The following is a 20,049-nucleotide window of genomic DNA, read 5'->3' on the forward strand; positions in this document are numbered from 1 at the left end:
GGCAGCTCGTGCAATTCGGTCAGAATGTGTATGTGAGGATACAATGGCCGAGATATTTATCATTCCTTTGGTGTAAGGGAATGTGAATTTTAAAAAAAGGAGGTGGTCAGAAGGGAAGCCGGGTCCCAGGGTAAGGATGGCTGTTTACATGTTCAGTCACCAATGGGCAGACATCCTTAGAGAATTAAATGCATAGGAAGTAGGAGATAAACATAACTTGCCGCTTCAGGAAAGTGGAGCCTCATCACACGGGTGAGGAATTTCATCCAATAACGTGTGCATGCTAACAGCAAGATATGGGCTGAAATTCTACTCTCATGTCTGAGTAACTGCTAATTTTCCTTGGTACATTCCCAAAAGTGCTTGCCATCCGCTGGCAAAGTTTCTCCCGGGAATGCGAGACAAAAGTTTCATTGCAATAAGAAGCGGGGTGTGTCCCTAAGCTGTTGCTGGGAGCAGTAATGATGCTGCCAGACCAGCCCAAGAGGTCTGGGTGGGGAAGGTGACTCTGCCGCACAGCATCTTCACGGGTGCATCACTCCAGAGACCGGGAACGCCTCTGAAACCCAGGTGAAAGAGTCCCGGCCAAGTATCTGTTCCTTGTTTTACCTCAGATGACAGTCTGAGGGCAAAGGGAACAAGAGCTGCTGCCAGGCACCACAGGACCAGCATCTGCGCCTACCGACGGCAGCAGCCATGGACTCATTCCCTGTCAGGGTGGCTGTTGCCTGCTTTCTTTTCGCGGTAAGTGATATTAACATATGCTTTCTGTCTTATTGTATTGCGTATCTTTAAAGAGCACTTTTTGTTAAATAACGGGGCGCATTTTGGCTAGGAAAGTGACTGGATTGTTGATATATAATTGGTGGCAATATCGTGTGTGTGTTCTCGACATAGTTTATGCGTTCAAGAATATACATTGGCTGTGTACTGAAAAGAGCGGGCATGGTCCCAGTGTTCCCGGCAGTGTTGGACATGTAAAGGATCTACACGTGCCCTTTGTGAACACCAGTATGTCTCTATGTGTTTGAGACCTGCTCTATACGCAGGACAGTATATTGAGGCTATTAATATGAGCCGTTCTTTCTATCTCGCTTTCCCTCAGTAGAGTGATGGCGCACTTTATATTAATTGACCACCACAAAAGAAAGAACAGACCCCACCACCCCCAATCTGGTCTATGACAATATGCAACGCGAAATACATGTCATTAGAACACGGGCAGCTGTTATGTAAGGGATTGTGTCGTACCCGTTATTTTAATCCCCGGTCACTCTGGATAAACAGTACACCGAGTCCAGCGACACTTTTCGCCCAATATATTAAAATGGAGGGATTTCTTCAAGTCGCAATAAAGGAAGGACTGGTCTTCTGAGACGGGCTTCATCTCCATTGGGGAGGGATGGCGGAAGTGTGGCTTCAACTGACAGTAGCTATTCCTGCACACTGTAGGTTACTTTGCAAAGGGGTTCAAGTTTACTTGGTTTTAAGGCACTGCGTGTGTGACTGGAATCAGTGAGCTCTTTGTTAACTTACCCTTTGGACTAAAGTGACACTCTTTTCAGTTGTCAACAGTGTATACGTCGCCTAGCCTCATTCTCATTTAAGAGGCACAGGGCCTGATTTACAAACACGTTTTCAATGGGACTTTCCCATGTAAAAAAAATGTTTTTGTAAATCAGGCTCATAGTTTATTCCTCCATTTAGGGCTAATGTGTGAAAAGTACACCCATGTTACGCAATAATAAGCTGCCATAACAACATGTCTTCTTCAGTGTCCCACATTAATGTGTGGTATTATCAAGTTCAGCATGCTGGATGCCACCATCTTGCAAGCAGTGTAATGACACGTGCTATTGAACTTCGAAGGATGAAGGGGTGAGTCGGCCCTGCCATGGTATTCGAACTTGCAAAGTGTAGGCTGGTTCCCTGTCTGAAACAAGTGCTTAACCCGTGAGCTATCCACAAAGAAAACCATACACCCCATACCTTAGTTCTGACTGTTCTCCGAAATGCTTGCCAGTGTTTTTACATGAGCAGGCAAAGCAGCTCAGTGGGCTAGGCACGTGCCGATATTCACTAGTCTATATGCTGGCAGACCAGGTTTAGCCCTTGTAGCCTTCAGAGGTTTATACTATTCCTAAATTGTATTCAGATGTGTCAAATTTACGATTGGAAAATTAAATAAAGATTTGAAAAATGTTTTAAAAACATAAGTATCATTGTATTGGGCAATAACGTCACCTATTCTTTATGAGCAAAAGACAATGCAGTTTATAGTGTGCACTGCAATTATTGCCCATTCTACTATATCCAAGTAACTGTTAAACATAGTGGGCCTGATTTACAAAGCATTTTTCAATGGTATATTCTATTATTAATATTAGATATCAGACATGCCATAGTAGCTACCACGGACCACAATACAATGTTTTTGATGGCCATTCAATTCGAGAGAATTATAGCTTAAATTAATGAATATACATCACTGTGATTGATGACTGTTTATTTGTGCCAGTCTCTCTGCGCTGAGAAACTCGGATGGGTATAGTTGATGGGCTAAAGACCACAACTTTAATACTCACAACCACATGGAGGCATCATGCCTGTGTCCCCAGATCTACACTGGGGATTTCATTTACCAAGCACCTGCCTTTTGGGCGTTGCAACATGGATTCAAATGTATCGAACCAAATGGAATAAAGCACCCGATAATAAAAATATGGAATGGTGCGCAAACGGGGAGACCCATTCTAGAGACTGACGTCCTCAGCCACCTGGTGACCTGGATGTGTATACAGCTGGCAGATTGCGTCATGATGTTTTGAAAACTGAAACCTCAATTTTTCATTCCATTGGCTGGAGGAGACGCAGCCTGCTCCTCTACGGCGCTTCGCAAGTTCATATTTTTAGTAACCACCCACTTCTTCGGGATAAAATAAGTGGTCATTCCAACTCAAAATTGAGATCAACAACTTGGAAAATTTGAGAATAGTTGACTTTTTTAATGTCACTTTCAGTAATAAGTAACTCATTATCCTAAACGTGTGTGTTCTCCCAGACAAACCCCTGCTGTACACAAACACCCCCACAAAATAGTGTGTGCAATCTCTTGGATAAAAACAACCTCAGTGAATACTTAGGCAGGTCTAATATGTTTGTGATTGTGTTGACGTTGGCTTTTTCAGTTATTGTTGGAATGTGTCTATTCAAAATGCTACCTGCAACACCCACTCTAATGTGGTTATGGGGAAGAGACTGCGCCGGCGCTCTTTTACTTAATGTTTAGCTTAATACAGTCTGACAAGCCATTGACTTTGGCAGCAAGTGAAGTGAAACACGTCGCACTGTTTCTAGCTCACCAAGGTAGGTCTAAGCAAAACATTTTACAAACAATTATTTCATTCAAGGACTTTGCAGGAACAGGTAAGGGGTTGATTCAGATTGGTTCTGGCTTGTTCAGTGTATGAAACTATCTTCTAGGTATGAAATTACGTGTGTTGCAATCAGTGAGGCATCGTTTCATGAAGGACTAATGCCGTCTACGCCCATGTTTACCAATGCACCAAACTACTGTGCCTAGGAGCCGAGTAGTAGCCAAGACACATAATTGGCTTGCGACCCGCCTACTGTGACCTCTTTCCTAGTGCCCAAACTCTGGAACAAACTGCCGGAATTATACCATTCCTTTATGCAGTATCATTGATGCCAACAGGGGTTACACTTGCCTATTTTAAAGTCCACCGGAATATGCAATGCTTATTATTATGTTGTCGCAGACCTATTGTAATATAGATCTGGTCGCAGAGTTAAGAAATCGAAGCACTTCCTATCACGTGTAAGGGGAACCATGTACATCCTCTGTCGAAAGTGCCTTTTCTGATCCTGCTTAACATTGTGCCTGGCAGGCATATCCTGCAGACTGCCAACACGTCGCTTCTGGAATGTGCCACCCCCTGCCATACATTACCACAATGAATTAGCTGTTCCAGTTTTGGAGCTTTGTGAATTATTAATAGGCGTGAGAAAAGGGGTATCTGGAAAAATTGAATATTTAGCAGTAAGAACTTTTAATTATCCACAGAAGGCTGAATTTGCGCTTTTCAGCCAAAGTTCTATATATTTTGTATTTGAAATGTTGCAGTATAATAAATATGAAAGTGACAAATTAATACCACGTAGATACTTGGTTTTACTTCCAGAAGAAATACTTTGATTTCCACTGCAGTTACAATGTAACGTATTGTAAAGCGGCCTATTCTTTGTGGGTTTTTTTTAATAGAGCAGAGGTCGCAAGTTGACCAAGGTTTTGTCTGATCAGCGTCTTTAGTCCTAGGTTTTAATTTGCATTTTCTTTGCGTTCTGGGGCATATAGTCCTGTACTAAAAACAGCGAAACACAAAGTACCAGAATCCAAACAAATAAAAACAAGAATGTGGGAGGGTTTGACAAAAACCTTTTACACTGGCGCAATCCCATTAAAAAACGCGTTGTAAATCAGGCCCTGGGTGTATTCCTCACAGCATCGAGTTCTTAATTACTGCTGCCCATATCTGGCTAAAGGGCAACAGAAAGGCTAAACCATCTAAGTTGCCTCAACTGGCCTAAGATGAATCAAAGACTAGGGTTGGGCCGAATTTGTGGCGAATGTTTGGGCCCCGCCCTCCTGTACCAGAAAAAGAGGTGTGCTGAGGTGAAGGAGCGGCCGCCCAGTTTATGTGGCCTCTCATCAACCACAATGAAGCTGATTTAGAATCAAACTTGTGGACGCAGAGCTCATGCTTCCTCGTGGCTGGTGTGAAGAGGGGCCTATGGTCAACTTCCTGCAGTTGCTCTTTCTGCGGCCGCTCTTCCTGCAGGGCCTATCTTTGCTGCGCCGCTCTGGGGTTCTCCTCAGCTATTCTTTGCAGTGAGGTGCCCCCACTCCGGCTTACACAGGCACCTTGACATGGCCGCTCACTGCTCCATTTTAGCCCCTTTTTATTCTCCCAGTTGCTACTAAGCCAAGCGTATGTGCATGCCCCTGGGAGAAACTATTATCCCCGTGTTAGGGGGGAATCCAAGCAGAGACCTTTCCATCTTTCCCCTGAATTGTCCACCCTGCACCGTTCACACAGTGACACCTGTTTTTTTTTCCTTCCTTTGCTTCAGCATTTGTCATTTTTTGGAGCCCCCTCGCACTTCACCACACCTTTACCATTCTCCTTTACTGTGGCCACGGCCGGTTAATCCCCTAATGGCTGTGGAACGTTCAGTCCGTGGTACGGTGACCGCAGTAAAACAACCCAATCTTGTGAATACACAATGCTTGTCATTTGTTTTTTATAGTAATATATGTCCAGCTTTAAGTATCAAAATACAAAAACACTCAGAGAAATTAGGGAGCAACATACACCTGTTGTAGGACAACTTGAGATCGCCGATCTGATTGCATGCACGGAGAGGGCAAGGGTGTTTCAGGTTTGATGCCCACTGCCACACAGTGGTAGGAATGAAGCTGGCACCAGTGCGGGGGTCTTTAGTTCTCAGAGCACACCATCCATCCTCTTTCAAGGGCAACGCATGCACACATGGGGTCTGTTTCACAAAAGAAAGCTCAACGCAGCCAAATGTGCTCTGCAAATTTACCGCCTTGCGCAAAATGGAAATCTTGCTAATTCATAAAATATTTCCATTTTCATCATATGCAAAATGTGCGTTGAGCTAGATATGCAATGCGGCACCTTGCGCTTCGCCATCTTGCTCATGACAGAGATGACATTCAAAAATAAATGCTTGTGTCAGAATACGGAAAAGGGATGCACTTAAGTTTCATTACGTTTCCATTGCATGCAATTTACTGGTGATTAAAGAAATCACCTTTTTATTGTAGATGGTAAACATTTAACCTTCTTAAGAGAAGGGAAACAACAATCTCATAAAACCATAGAATCATAATTAGACAACATAAAACAGTACATATTATAACACTAAAAGAAATCACAGTTTTAAAAATAAAACCAGGGGCGTTGCTAGGGGGGGGGTTAAGGGGGCTATAGCCCCTGGTCTTTTGGTTGTAGCACCGGATATAACTCAGGGGCCACAAGCAAAAGGCTATAGCTAGCCCCGAATCCCGCCAGTCCAGACATTAGCTTAGCCCCTGATCTTGTCCAGACCTAGCAACACCCCTGAATAAAACCATAACTACGTCTCTCAAAAGAAACTATTCTTGTTCCAGTTTAGTAAATAAAAAAGAGGAAAAACAATGACTCTTACTCCACCGCATCACAACAGGAATTACACCTAGGGCTTAACTAACATGGTGTGGGTATGGGTGGACCTGTAGTCAATTGCGAAGGAGATGTTATATCATTCAGGTGTTCAACCTTCAGAGATTTCAAGAAGACCGTTACTGGCCCTACTGTAGATGTAGTTCGACCCGCTAGGCAACATTTCCAGGCCAGCTCTTGATCACCCAATCTCAATAATCCCAAAAACCTTTTCAGTGAGTTCCACCTTAGACCCACCACCGCGGGACAATAAATCAACAGATGTTATAGGGTCCAGGGGTGAAGTCCTAAAAATTAAAGTGGGGGGACTCATCAACAAACGAATGGGATGTGGCATAGCCAGAAATTATCATATCAAGGTAAAATATGCACATTTCATTAAATTGGTTTTGCATAACCACCCAAATTGCTCGGCAGGAATGGCATTTGCCTTTCATAAAATCAACACACACACAAAACCAAGAGAGGATATTTTCTTCTAATAGTGTTTTTGAAAACTATTAAAAGGTGTGCATGTTTTAAACTCCAAGAACCAATACAAATGTTTTCCCTGGGACTTGCAGTACCAAAATGGGACATTTCACCTTTAGTTGTTTGTTATTCTTCATCAGGTTACATAGTGCAGTGTTGAAGTGTCCGGCCTACAAACCCGACTACTGCAGTTTGCTCCCCGAGTTTGGCTTAATTTCAAAGAGCACATTCAATGTTTCTCATTTTAGCTGTGGGGACTGAGTCCACCCTCTGAATAAAGTGCGGGGACTACGTCCCCCCGCGTGTACCCTCGATTTGAGCCATGATAGGGTCTCACGTTGATCTTTCCCATTACAGAATCTGCACAAAGCATGTTCAGATTGCAACATGCCATATCTTACCAGAATCTCCATGGTCAATACAAGATTCCATCTAAAGCGAAGGAAAAGACGTGGGTACTCCTGTCTGGGTATATTGCGAGGTATGGTTCAAGCGTGCCCAACGTATTGTGATCTTCCTGCAAGTGGTCGCGCAGCACATATTTATGAGTAGACTGTAGTGTCAATCCAGTCAAGATCATATAATGAGCGCTTACTTCTAACTGGATTCTCAACTAATTCACCCAAAGAGTAGCCCATTTTCATTAGAAGGTCACAACAGAACACATTGTAGTCTTGCACTAACCCATTACCTCTCTCCTGCAATATCACTTTTAAATCTACAAACAAGGAGCCTTCAGCGGGACACATGATCTTCCTAAAAAGTGAGAGACATGTCCAGTACGCTCTGGTTTTCATCGAAACACGGCCGAGTTCATGCCTGATGGCATTTGATGGAACTGAGCGAGGTAGAGCTCTACTTCATATCAACCTTTTGAGAATTGGCACGTATTCCAGGGTAGTTAAATAATACACTTCTATCCCATATAAGTTTAGGGATGATTTTTCCCTCAAAGTACTTAATACAGGGAATCAACGAAAAACTTGCCATATTTCGCATCTACCCTACTTAATTGGTTTACAAGGGCTATTGTGCGATGTTTCAAACACTCTGTAACTGAAGTTTATGTGATTTTGAAGTGATCAGAAAACCCAAGTACAGAAGACTCTCAACCTTCTCCACCGGATCCAACCCAATCCGCCAACGGAAAGTGCTTCCTTTTTTCCATCTAGTGCACTGCATTACTTTAGTTTTTACGTAGTTGATCTTAAGGGAGTGCATATTAGCAAAATTAATAAAATCATCAATTAAGCTTTGTAGTCCTATTTGAGTGCAGTCAAAGATTAAGACAATGTCAGCAAATACAATCCAAACTAACCTCAGGTTGTGCAGTTTTGGGGTTACAAAAGCTACTGGCTCCAAAAAGTCTCCTATGTCTGCCATAAAAAGATTGAACATGCAGGATGCTAAATAGCAGACTGTCGGACCCCAAGAAAAGTTGGGATTTGGCGAGACAATAACCTATTTTGATTTAACCGAACTTGGATATTCGATTTCTCATTAAGCCTGATTATCATCTGTACCAGACCATTGGGAATGCCCCACTTATTACATTTTGATCATGCAATTCTGCGCTCAACAGCATCAAATGCTGCTGTCAGGTCTATAGAGGCACTGTAAATGGAGTCATACTTCCCCACCCAAGCTACATTTCATACGCACTTTAACATGAGGCTGGCTAAAGATGTTCTCATGTACCTCCTGAAACCCATCTGCCATTTGTCAATTCTCATTTGCCAATTTCTCTAGGTGCTGAAGTAGAATAGATGCAAACACCTTACCATAAGCATCAAGTATGGAAATCGGCCTTTAGTTTGTGTGCTCTGATCTCGCCCCCTTTTTATATATGGGCACAATATGCGCTGTTGACCAGAAATGAGGAAAGGACTCGATATTGACCACGTCGTCAAAGAAATAAGCTAATGTTGTGGCCCATGCAGCCGGATCACCCTTGAATACAAGGTTTGAAAGTTTATTAAGGCCAGGGGCACAAGAGGAACTCATCTTGTTTATCACTTCCAACACACTCTCGTAGTCGATATTCAATTCACAACAACTGACTTCCGTGGGAAGTTCCCTGATTTGTCTAACAACGCCACCTTCAGGCTGTGCATATAAAGACTCAAAATGTATCAACCAGTCATTCCCGGACCATTAATTAGTCTGTTGGGCCGGCTGAACTGAATCAACTTAGCCTCTATATTTGTGAAATATATTATTTTATTCTTTTTATTTCATTTGAATTGAATGTGTGTCCAGTGCTGGCCCTACCCAGTGGGTCTTGAGGCACTTACATTTCTTTAGAGAATGTGTAAATACCAGCTCTGGGCACCAGGCATTTATGCTGCACCACCAAGTCCCTGTTAAACAAAAACTGGACCAGTTGTCCTAGTAAATGTGCTGTTTCAGAACTGCCAGGAATGGGGGCATCTGGCAATCATGGAAAAGTGGCAGGTGGCATCAACAGGGGTAACTTGGCATCAAGAAAAGCTAGAGCAAATCCTTTGCATTGAATTGTAAGTCAACAACCTTCAGTGAGCGGGGCTCATTTGTGGGTGTTTCCCTCTACCACATTACACCCACCCCCACAGATTTGCATTGGCTCCTACTCTGGGTCTGTATCATCTTCACTGCGACCTGGGTCACCTACAGGGCAATGCCAACCAATTTACCATCCTACCTGGCCGGTGCAGTACCAGAAGCCAACCTTATATTACAACCCAAATGTGAAATGAAGGAACGCGTCTGTGCTTTAAGTGGGGTGAGAAATGGGCTGTAACGCCAGCTGTGGCCTAAATGATGGGTGTGGCCTAAAGCATGCAGTGGGTGACGGTCAGGGCTTTAAGTGGGGTATAACATTGGGGCGTGACTTGCATGAAGGGGGCCTGGCCTGAAAAGCATACAAACCATAGTAAGGCACACAAACAAATATATAAATGTATGCAAGCATTCATACATTTGCATGTGTACCTTACTATGGTTTGCGTACTTTGCAAGCCATCTTTTATAAATATAGAAATAAGTTACATATTTTCTATGTTTATGAAAGATGGCTTGAAAAGTACACAAAACATAGTAAGGTATGCACATAAATATATAAATGCTCACATGGATATATTTGTTTGCGTGCCTTACTATGGTTTGTGTACTTAAAGATGGCTTGAAAACTACACAATTCAATCCATCTTTTCATATGATATGATATGGCATTTGTAACGCGCCTATACACAAGTGTTTCAAGGCACGATAAGGCAAGGAAGGGGGAACAGAGGGAGGACAGAGACAACAATCTTACTTGGCCAAGTGATATTGAGATCGCGCAAGTGCAGGCGAGAGGGGGGGAGTGCCAGGAAACAGGGCAGGGAGGCAGTGGTGTACATGGGATCAAAACAATAACAAGAAGTGCGGTCAGCAAGAGGCAGGTGCAAGGTTAAGTGTAGACAGCAGGTGTCCAAATGTGCAGGTATGGGGACTGTAGGGTTATAGATACAGACCCAAGTGCAAGGGTTGCCGGGAGGCAGTGCAAGTGTGCAACTGGGCGGGCAGGGACCTGGGCCCAAAATTAGAGGATAGCCAGGTGACCAGTGCAGTATGAGACAGGAAATCAGCAGGGGAGAGGAAGAGAGAAGGCAGAAGCAAAGATGCAGGTCTTGAGGTGTTCCCGGAACCTGAGATGGTTCTCCACAAGTTTCAGAGAGGAAGGGAGGCTGTTCCAGATGGAGGTCCCAGCCGGAGAGAGAGATCTACCACCAACCCGTTCCTTGCAGAAGTGACTGACCCTGAGGGAGTTGGAGGTGGAGGAGCGAAGAGCTCGAGTAGGAAGGTGTTTGCGAAGAGAGAGTTGGAGGTATTGAGGACCCAGGCCTCAGAAGGTCTTGTGGGCAATGCAGAGGGTCTTGAACTTAATCCTTGCAGCCACTGGGAGCCAATGTAGAGATTTCAGTGCTGGGGAGATACTCCCGATGGACAAAGAAGCCTGAGGCGTCTTTTTCCATTGGCAAAGCTTTTTAAAAGATTACTTGAATTGTGTACTTTTCAAGCCATTTTTTATAAACCTAGAAATATGATACAGATTCCCCAGGTTTGCTGATGGTTAAAGATGCCTCAGTGACCTGGGTAGGGCGTGGGGAAACAGAAGGACAGTAACTTCCTCTGTTGACCGAGTGGTCACCAGAGGAAGTCACAGTGACTGACAGAAGTGCCAGCCAGCGACAGCATTGCTCAAACTGTTTGAGGGACGCAGTGATTGGCTGGCACTTCTGTCAGCTTGCCTGACTTAATGGCGGGCGCATCTCCCATTGCCGCTGCGGCCGTGGTGAGATAATGTGTCCCACTTAAAGCACTGATGATGGATCAAGGTGAGGAACTCAACATTATTAACATTGTTAATACTTACCATTACCAATCCATGCACATAAACATTTGGTGCCCGATTCATGGTAATGTGCGTAGAAATCCTTCAAGGGCCACGTGCTGAGAAAGACACTGCATGAGCCTGCACACAGAAAGAAAAATGCATGCCCCGCGTATTTAGGGAATTTACAGCGCAAAGTAACCGTATTCGCAAGTCCCGACTGAAACGCCCCCGACCCGCCCACACGCAAAGCAGGAACAGCCAGAACAGCTACCCCGGGCACGAAAACACACACCTTTCAAGCAGTGTGTGGGGTCCCCCGTAAGCAGGCCTGCAACTCGGGAATCCTGCACGGGGTCCCCCGTAACTGTATCCAGCAACCCGACAGCATGCATATAAAAAATCGTAACTCTGCAATAACTTGGGAAATTTGCGTGCAAACCCCCGTAAAACCTTCCTGCACCCTGCTACATTGCTTAGGTACACCTCTAAGTTACATCTAAACCCTGATTGAGTACACACACCCCAAATTATGACATGTGAGCCGACCTGTGTGATGCAAATCCTAGGTTCAAGTGTACTTACGACCGCCTTTGAGTGGCAGATCGTATGAAGGACTTGCATGGTCATTTCCCAGCCGAGACGTTGCACGATCGAATCCCTGAATACGTCTCGTGCCGCGCAATAGTGGGCATGTAAGGAACTACCTGCAGGCCATCCCTCGGGACTCCCACATTTTTGCAAGTTCTTCCCCCCTTTCTAGCCCTCTGTACAAGCCACGCCCACGCTCTGCTTGGAGTCTTGCGCAAGGCCCTCAATGGCATGCACAGATGTGCCGAGCCAGCGCAAACTGCACGCAAGTCCAAGAAAAGTACTGTGGATTCGATTCCATGAATCGACGAAGGTGGATTTGCACGCAGTTGCACGCGCAAGTACCATATTATCCGCACAGACAATTCCATGAATCAGGCCCTAAGTAAATAGCATTTTGAAACGTTAGAAACAAGTGTGATAGTCCCCATAATCATCTTCTTATGTGTAAAAAGATGGGTTTGGTCACTAACTCAAATGCTTTTCTATCTCTTTTGTGTTCCAGGTGTGTGACCACTTTCCCTGCTTGCAAATGCTCCTCACACGCGTTTTCCGACTCTTAACGGCCCGTCAATAGGTTTGAATTGGCCCGTCAATAGGTTTGAATTGAGCGGTCGTTGGGGGTCTGAAAGCGCCATCAAGGATCATAATGCAATGTATTTAGGAGCAGTTAGGAGCCTGAAAGCATGAAAGGGGTACATTTACAAGTAGTGAAAGCAAGTTTCTTTCATTGCTTGCAAATAATCCCTGTTTGCGCTTTCGGACTCTGGCGTGCACAGGCCCATTTTCTGGGATGATTACCGGGGTGGTGGAAGTCAACGGAGCCCCGGCAGTGCCCCGGCTCAGGAGAAGTTTTTGGAGACTGCCGGGGCTAGGCAAGACCCTCTTAAAGCCATAAAGCGCATGCATATGCTTGAACCCGTATTGTTTGTGTCGGCCTTATGGCACAGCTCTTATATGTGGTCATAGGGCGCTCAAGGCCTTTTAGTGAGGGCGACTGTATATGAACCGTGCGTATTTATTTATTTTGGGTGTTTTTGTAAAATGCTTAATAGCAACAAAATAGAGCTTTTAGGAAGCCAGGAAAGAAACTCGTCGCCATTCACCAATGAAACACATTCTGTGTCCATAAGAAACCTGTGGCTATAGTACGGCAAGCATGGCTTCCCACAACACTGCTGTGGTGCTGGGCCATGAGGTCATTCTTCAGCTCGTCAAAACAAACACAGAAACAGACGGTGCTGAGAAAGGAAAATATTCTGTTGTTTTCATGACCAGCTTCCTCTGTCTCTCAAATGTGTTTGCTTTGAATGACGCAATATTTAAACAGCAGTCCCTATCTGCAGCCCTGTGGGCGGACCGCCGAAGTGCATGACGAGAACGTTTGGTACTCATTTGTTTAAGGTGTGAGCTGTCCCTGAATAAGGGGGCAATGTATTCCTACAGTGATTTCCACTACCAGAGCGCATGCTTTGCAGAAACTCATGTGAAGGCATTAGGTACAAGCTTCAGAGATGAGTACACACAGCTTCCAGGAGCAGGTTTGAATCCTGGCAGGGTGTGCCAGTCATCCATCCGAGCGTAGGAATTGAGTACCATCCAGTTGAATTCAGTGGTTAATGATAAAAACAATAATTGGCAGGGACCAACCGTTTGGGAGTCTGTGTAGGCGTGTGCTAGTCATTTGCCAAGCTCTGCATTAATGATACTACCTGGCCATAACATGGCAACAGCTGGAAAATGGTGTATGAGGGGATATCTTACAAGTGCCTGGCAAATGTCTAATCAATGCACAAGCCAAAGCGGTTAGCTTTGCCAGTGCTTGTTTTAAACAAGTCTTCAGTGCAGAGAACAGATGTGAGGAAAACACATGCTGCTTATAAAACCACTAGCTGGAGGCTCACAGCTTTGTGGTAACACTGACAGGGACTACACAACACAACATGTGATGTTATTGCCTGATAGAGCTACCTCCAAATGATGCCAGGAGGCTGTATGTTTATGATGGAGATGAGCTGGTCGTTGGTTAGAATGGCCACAGGATTAGCATGCCATGGGCAGGCAGTGGGTGGGTAAATAACAAAACAGCACCCATATGCCCAGTCCCTTTTCACGTCCTAATTCCCTCATATCTGTACTCCAGTGCAATATTTCAGATTATAGGTGGTGATCAATCACCACCTAATAGCCAAAACTTAAAACACCATTGAAACACTTAATCCTGCAAACGTGCTTTATACAACATGACATTCTACATCCCTTATAGGGACACACAGATGTATTTCTGTTGTGGTGTAGAGGCTTCCATGACCCTCACCAGCAAACGTTTCTCGAACATTCGGTCTCTGCCACCTGAGCTAGTGTACCTGTAAGTGGCACTGGACTTCAGGTGTACACCGTCTGAGCATTCATGGGGCTCTCCATTTAGACAGTACAACCACATCATCGCCCGATAGCGGCCTGCGATTGCACCCTTTATGTCGGCTGCCAACCACCACTCCCCTCCTTGAAAAGTTCTTTGTCTAGGGAAGGGTTAGGATGTGTGTATGAAAACATGATTTCATTATTGAACTACGCATTACAGCTAAAAATAATGCATGTTATATTAACGTTGGCCTGCTAAAATCCACAAGGATACGGGTGATGGCTTATTTGCTGCCCTCGAAGACCCACGACCTCACAGTGTTACCTCATCCTGCTTGCTCAAGTAATATTCCTACCAACGTGGATTACGTCACTCAGGCCCAAACGGACAGACCACTGACTGCGCTCACTCTCCCGAAGGGAATATTGCATCGATAACGTTCCGTTACAGAAACCACAGTTTAGGTTGACCAGACATCTCGGTTTTGCGGGCACTGCCGCGCTTTGTAGAGTGTCTTTTTTAAATGTAAACACCCTCTCCCCATTTTGACAAAAAGGGAGGGTGAACAAAGGTAGAAATTCCCTCACCTCACTCGTATACAAAAATCCAATAATTATAAATCTGTAAACACTGTTATAGTTTGGGAATTTTGCATTAACACGTCAGCCATCCACGGGTAGGCATGAACCCCAACCTTAATGCAAAGAAAAAACCAGGACTGGGTAAGCACCTACAGATTGGAATGGATCATGTTGGCAAGGAGCAGTCACTGTCAAACTGAAGTCCTACTTTTATGTCATTGGTCTGTCCCTTTTTTATCTTTTAAATCTAGTCACCTTACCACAATTGTGGGAGTGTACTGCTCTTGCAAGATATAAGGCAGAAACCTGTAGATTGTGCTAAAATGTTAATATAGTTAGATTAGTTATATGTTTAATCACACAGACCACGAAACATGGCATCGTCAGAGCGTTTCATGCATACGATTTATGGGCAAACTGCCGTTTTACTGTAAAAATTGTCACTGCCTGCTCAAGTCTTGTGCTCCACTTCTGGCTCTTATTTTGAAACGTCTTGCCCATTGTTGCACATATACAGAAGAGGACTGTCCTACTTGCTTGCGATTAAGGGATTGACATGGCAGCAATGTAATTTTTCAGAGTTGCAAAATGCCCGCATTGTGTCCCTGTGTATTGAATAAAGTCACTGCACAGAGTTTGCCCTCTGCCTGTGATACCAGACACTTGGATATCAGCACACATTGCAACTCCTGACTGTAATTCAGTCTAGACTTGGAAGGGTGGCTAGGTAGGCACAAAGGACTTTGTGCTTTCATTGTGCATAATCCCCAACAGCCGCAGTTATCCCACTGCTAAGCTTCTGTGCCCTGGTGCAAACAGCTGGACACATCAGGCTATGCATTGGCTTTGCCTAGGAAAGTGTTATTCACAATGGGTAAAAGCAAGGTCTGCGAGCGGGTGTCATCCTGATCTTAGCCTTCACCCTTTCTTGGAGTTTCTCTACTAAATATCTCTGGCTCATTAAATTAAACCTAAATTATATTTTATTTATTTACGGATTGTGGCATTTCTTCTCTAGAACTACAATCCTTAAAAGGTTTGTTATGATAAGGAGGCAGACAGACAATGGAAGATGACTCTAGAACGGCACAGGAGAATTAATACACAACACCTATCCCCTATAACAAATAAGGAGGAAAGAAAACTGACAGAAGAGTGACCAACCAATCAAACCAAGAAGGAGAAGAGGAGAATGAAAGAATGGAGGGGACAGGAATGATCAACAAAAATACTCTGTACAAGTTCAGAAATAAACAAAATCATCTCTGAAATTCAGAGTGATCTTGCTCCCCTTGGTAGAGAGATCCTTGGAATGGACACCAAAACGCGAGGAATTTGAAGCAGTGCCATCGAAAAACTCATCACCATTTGGGACAGATCTCACATTGTTGGGACAATGAACAATGTCATCAGAAGACCACTTCTTTCCATCATCCCGCATCACACTCTTTATTTCTATGCCTTCAATTCTCTGTGAGCCCCTGTGTCTAGACAAACCCTTATACACTCCCCTGGTGTCTTTGACCATAACCCTGTTTCCTTCCATAAATGGTACATCATGGGTGGCTCTGGTGCAATCATAATACTCTTTGTATTTTGCTTGTTTCTCTCTCACTTTCCTTAGCACCTCCACTACATCTACCCTCTTGATGTTCCTCGAATACAACCAAGACAGACTCAAATGGTTGTACACAACCCTCCCTCTCATCATAACAAATGGTTCAACCCCTGTGGTGGAGTGAGATGTCATCCTGTAGTCCTCCAATTACTCTTTGAAGGTCTCTCTCGACGAAAGTGGGTTTGAAAGTGCCAGCTGGATTGTGCCCTTCAGGAATCCATTCATGTGTTCCACTAAACTGTTTGTCATGGGGTGGTAGAGTGAGGTGTGCGTGTTCTGGAGTTCTGGATCCCTCTATCCTTCAGGGACCTCTGCATCTCTTCAGAAATTAATTGGACCCCATTGTCAGTAATCAGTCCACTGCTCCCATGGTACAGGATGATCCCCAAGTGTAGCGAGGAAAGGATAAGGGGCAGGCACATTCTGCATGTTTCCTCCTTTCTTCTCCCTTTAAAAGAGTATTATTGGTGGAGGAAGTTGTAGATCAGCATGCAAGTATTCGGAATATGTGTACTGGGACGGGAAAGAACGGGGCCAACCACTGATAATCTTCATACACTCAAAGATGGCTGCACGCACCCCATGTCGAGAGGTGCTTTCCTCTAGCATACCTGTTGACACTCCCTGGAATGTGTCAGCACATCCCACAGTCCATTCTTTCAAGCAGCTGCCGGTCGGTGCAGCTCTCGTGCCTTCAGAGCATCACCGAATGCTGCACTAGCTGGACTCAAAACACATGAAGGACCCCTCTCTGTGTCCCCAATGGCACTGCAGGACTTCCAAGATGTCCCTCTTGTACGTCGGGCGCAAAGCTGCAATGACTTTTGACCTAGAACGAATGGAAGATGCCGAGGTACATTTATTCTCCAAGAAAAGATCCCTGGTTGCAGCACACAGCAGCGCAGCTGACACCCATTACCAACTGCTCTCACATAATTTTCCTGAACCCTGGGGGGCTATAGATCGGCACAGGAGAGTACATCCACAACAAGGGTTTATATGGTAAAAACTACAAATGTAACTCTGCTGGCCAATTTCAGTATTTATGCATTTTATTATTTTTACCTGAAGAACCTAAATCACAATACATAAGTGCAACAACCATTGGCAATGCCAACAGTGTTGGCTTTTGTGCATGCATGGGTTAAGCATGTGTCAGTTTTTGCTGTTATGGTTCTAAATGTCCATTAATGGTAGCAGCTGCAAAATGGAATGCGCAACTGGGCATATGGCAGCAGTGTCTGGAAAATACCTATGCACATGCCAAAACTGTTTGCTTTGCCAATACTTTTTTTTAACAGGACCTCAGTGAAGGATATGCATACTGCTAATAAGTCAAGAGGTTGAAGGCATACTTGACAATTGATTAAGATATTTTTATTACACCAGCAGCACAGCTACAGCTCCAAATACGCTATTAATATCAAACACCGTTTTGAAAAAACACTGACAGTGTACACAGTTTGATATCACTGCTTGATAAAGCTAGCAAAAAAAGATCCGAGGAGGATGTGTTTTGGATGAGAAGGGCAGGAAGTGGTAGTGAATGTTTATAGGGATTTCAATGACCTTGGACAGTCAATGGGTGGGTAAATAGCCAAACAACTCCTACAAGCTTTCTGTAACACCTCATGTGCCATTTCCCTTCTATCTGTACGCAAATGCTATAGTTTCGGCTTACAGATGGGGCATTACCTCCAGTTTATAGTTACAATTAAAAACGCACTGTAAAATACATGTGCAAGGAAAAGGGCACACATCAGGATGTTACATCCTTAACAATGGAGGGAGAACCAAAAAGATGAGTTTTGAGAGAAGCTTGAAAAGAAGCAAGTGCAGAGACAGAATGTAAAGTGCAGGGGAGATGGTTCCATAGTTTGGGGGCATGCAAGAACAATGAACAAAGGCAGGATTGAGCACAGAGGGAGAGGGCCACGCCCACACAAGGAACATTTCTGTACATCTTTCAGAGTCTGATGCAGAAATATATGCTGTAGGGCAGGGATTGCACTGGCAGAACCGATGTCATATCTGACACTGATTGGCACAATCTTCCAAAGACTATCAACGTGCACATGCACGCACATGTCCCCCACACAACATGCTTAAGTACAGCCTCTACTGGTCAACACGACTGTTTTAGAGCTCAGAGTGGCCTAGTTACATTTGTAGCCACAGCAACATTATGTGTACATGTGAATTTTAGATGACCTTGTCATCCCTAGCAGGCTTAGATGGGCCCATATTAATACTCTTTTTTCATTGAAAACACAAGTAAATCTGTCTCCTTTGAAGTTGGGATATTTTCAGGGCTATTAAATGCCAGGGGTATCAGGATATATAATCCCCAACAATAATATCGCCATATATATGGTCGTGGGGTAAGGCCATAGGCGATATTATTAGTATGTATAATTTATGTGGTAAATGGGAACCAGGGGTTGCTCACTTAAAAAAAATATGGGCATTGTGGGGGTGTCCCCGCAGGTTCCATGGGTCAATATCACTGCAAAAATAAGGCGATAATCTGTGATGGTGATATTTTTGCGGGGATATTAACACATGGAACCATGCCAGGCCCACCTTGTAGAAACATTGCAATGGTGTAAGTGCTATTTTGCATTGTATTTGCAGTGGGGCAAAAACGACAGAGTTGCAAAAAGTGCATTCTTGCAACACATGTTTCTCCCAGGACAATGTTTGCCATAGTGCTAATAGTGAATGGTATTGGCACCAGGTGCATAGAAAGAGTCCATTCTTGCAGTAGGGCAATGTTTGTCCTAGTACTGATACAATGCAAAATTGCACATGCACCGAAGCAAGCTTTTTGCAATACAGGACCAGGATATGGAAAACTAAGCTTTGTGCGGCAGACTCAAGTGACCTACTGGCCTGTCTGTAACATCAAGCTCCATTCTTATGTACATGTGACATTCAGAGAGTAATTTGGGAAGATGAAGGCAGCCCACGGAGATCTCTGAGTGCAAGGGTTTTTGGCACAAGTGGCTGCAGTCGAGAATTTTGACTACAACCTCAGAGATCACTCAAAAAGTCATTGCCGCAGTCTGGGAGCGATGTAGGGCGTCGAGGTTGGTATGTTGGCCACCGGCCAATGGAAAAGCGAGGTGTTTTATGAAACTCGGAGACAGAGTGGCACCTCCTAACAACTACCTCCACCTGTCAGAAGCTTTGTCAGGGCAGGTGCAACGTACCCACGCTTTAGTCACAACTTCTTTCCTCATAACCCACTTCTAGGTGTGTCCCGTCATTATCCCAGGGATCATTTAGTGCAGATGACTTGTGCCTATTACTGTGAATCCTGTGCTTATGCAATGTGCTCAGAAGACAGAGTTAGACAATGAAGCCTTTGTGTTTACAGATGAGTGTCACACGGTGCAATTCTAGCGTCCGTGTGTGCCCCTGTTTTCGAGGGGCTACCAGCCAATGTTGAGAATGTACTTTAAAATGTTTCATCGCCTTTGCTTCTGCCGATGTGGCTTACTGGATTGTCAATGGACGCAGATGATAATTGTAAATTCAAATAGTCCAAGCAACTCAGAAAACGGATTTATATAGATCAGGGGCCAGATTACAGACACTTTGCACCGTTGCAAGTGCAGAATTTGCACAGTATTAGCACTAGGGCAAAGTTCACCCTATTTTTAAAAACATTGGGACATATTAGAAAACGATTGCAGCATGCCAAGTGCAGTTTGGCATGGTATAGGCACCAGGTTCAATGCATTTTTTTTCACCAGGGCAAAGTTTGCCCTGGTGCTAATACCATTCCCTATTAGCAC

General features: G+C 44.3%; 1 protein-coding gene across 1 annotated transcript in view; it reads left to right on the forward strand.

The window, feature by feature from the left end:
- The first annotated feature begins 472 nt into the window (after positions 1-472).
- Positions 473-20,049, forward strand: part of LOC138497458 (desmoglein-4-like) — a 147,114-nt gene continuing 127,537 nt past the window's right edge. Inside the window, exon 1 of the mRNA XM_069620958.1 lies at positions 473-744. Within this exon, the coding sequence (XP_069477059.1) occupies positions 697-744 (48 nt within the window). The 5' untranslated portion in view covers positions 473-696. The remainder of the gene's footprint in view (positions 745-20,049) is intronic.

Source organism: Ambystoma mexicanum, chromosome 5q, assembly GCF_040938575.1.
Source record: "Ambystoma mexicanum isolate Mex_15411 chromosome 5q, UKY_AmexF1_1, whole genome shotgun sequence".
In the NCBI taxonomy this organism is placed as follows: domain Eukaryota; kingdom Metazoa; phylum Chordata; class Amphibia; order Caudata; family Ambystomatidae; genus Ambystoma; species Ambystoma mexicanum.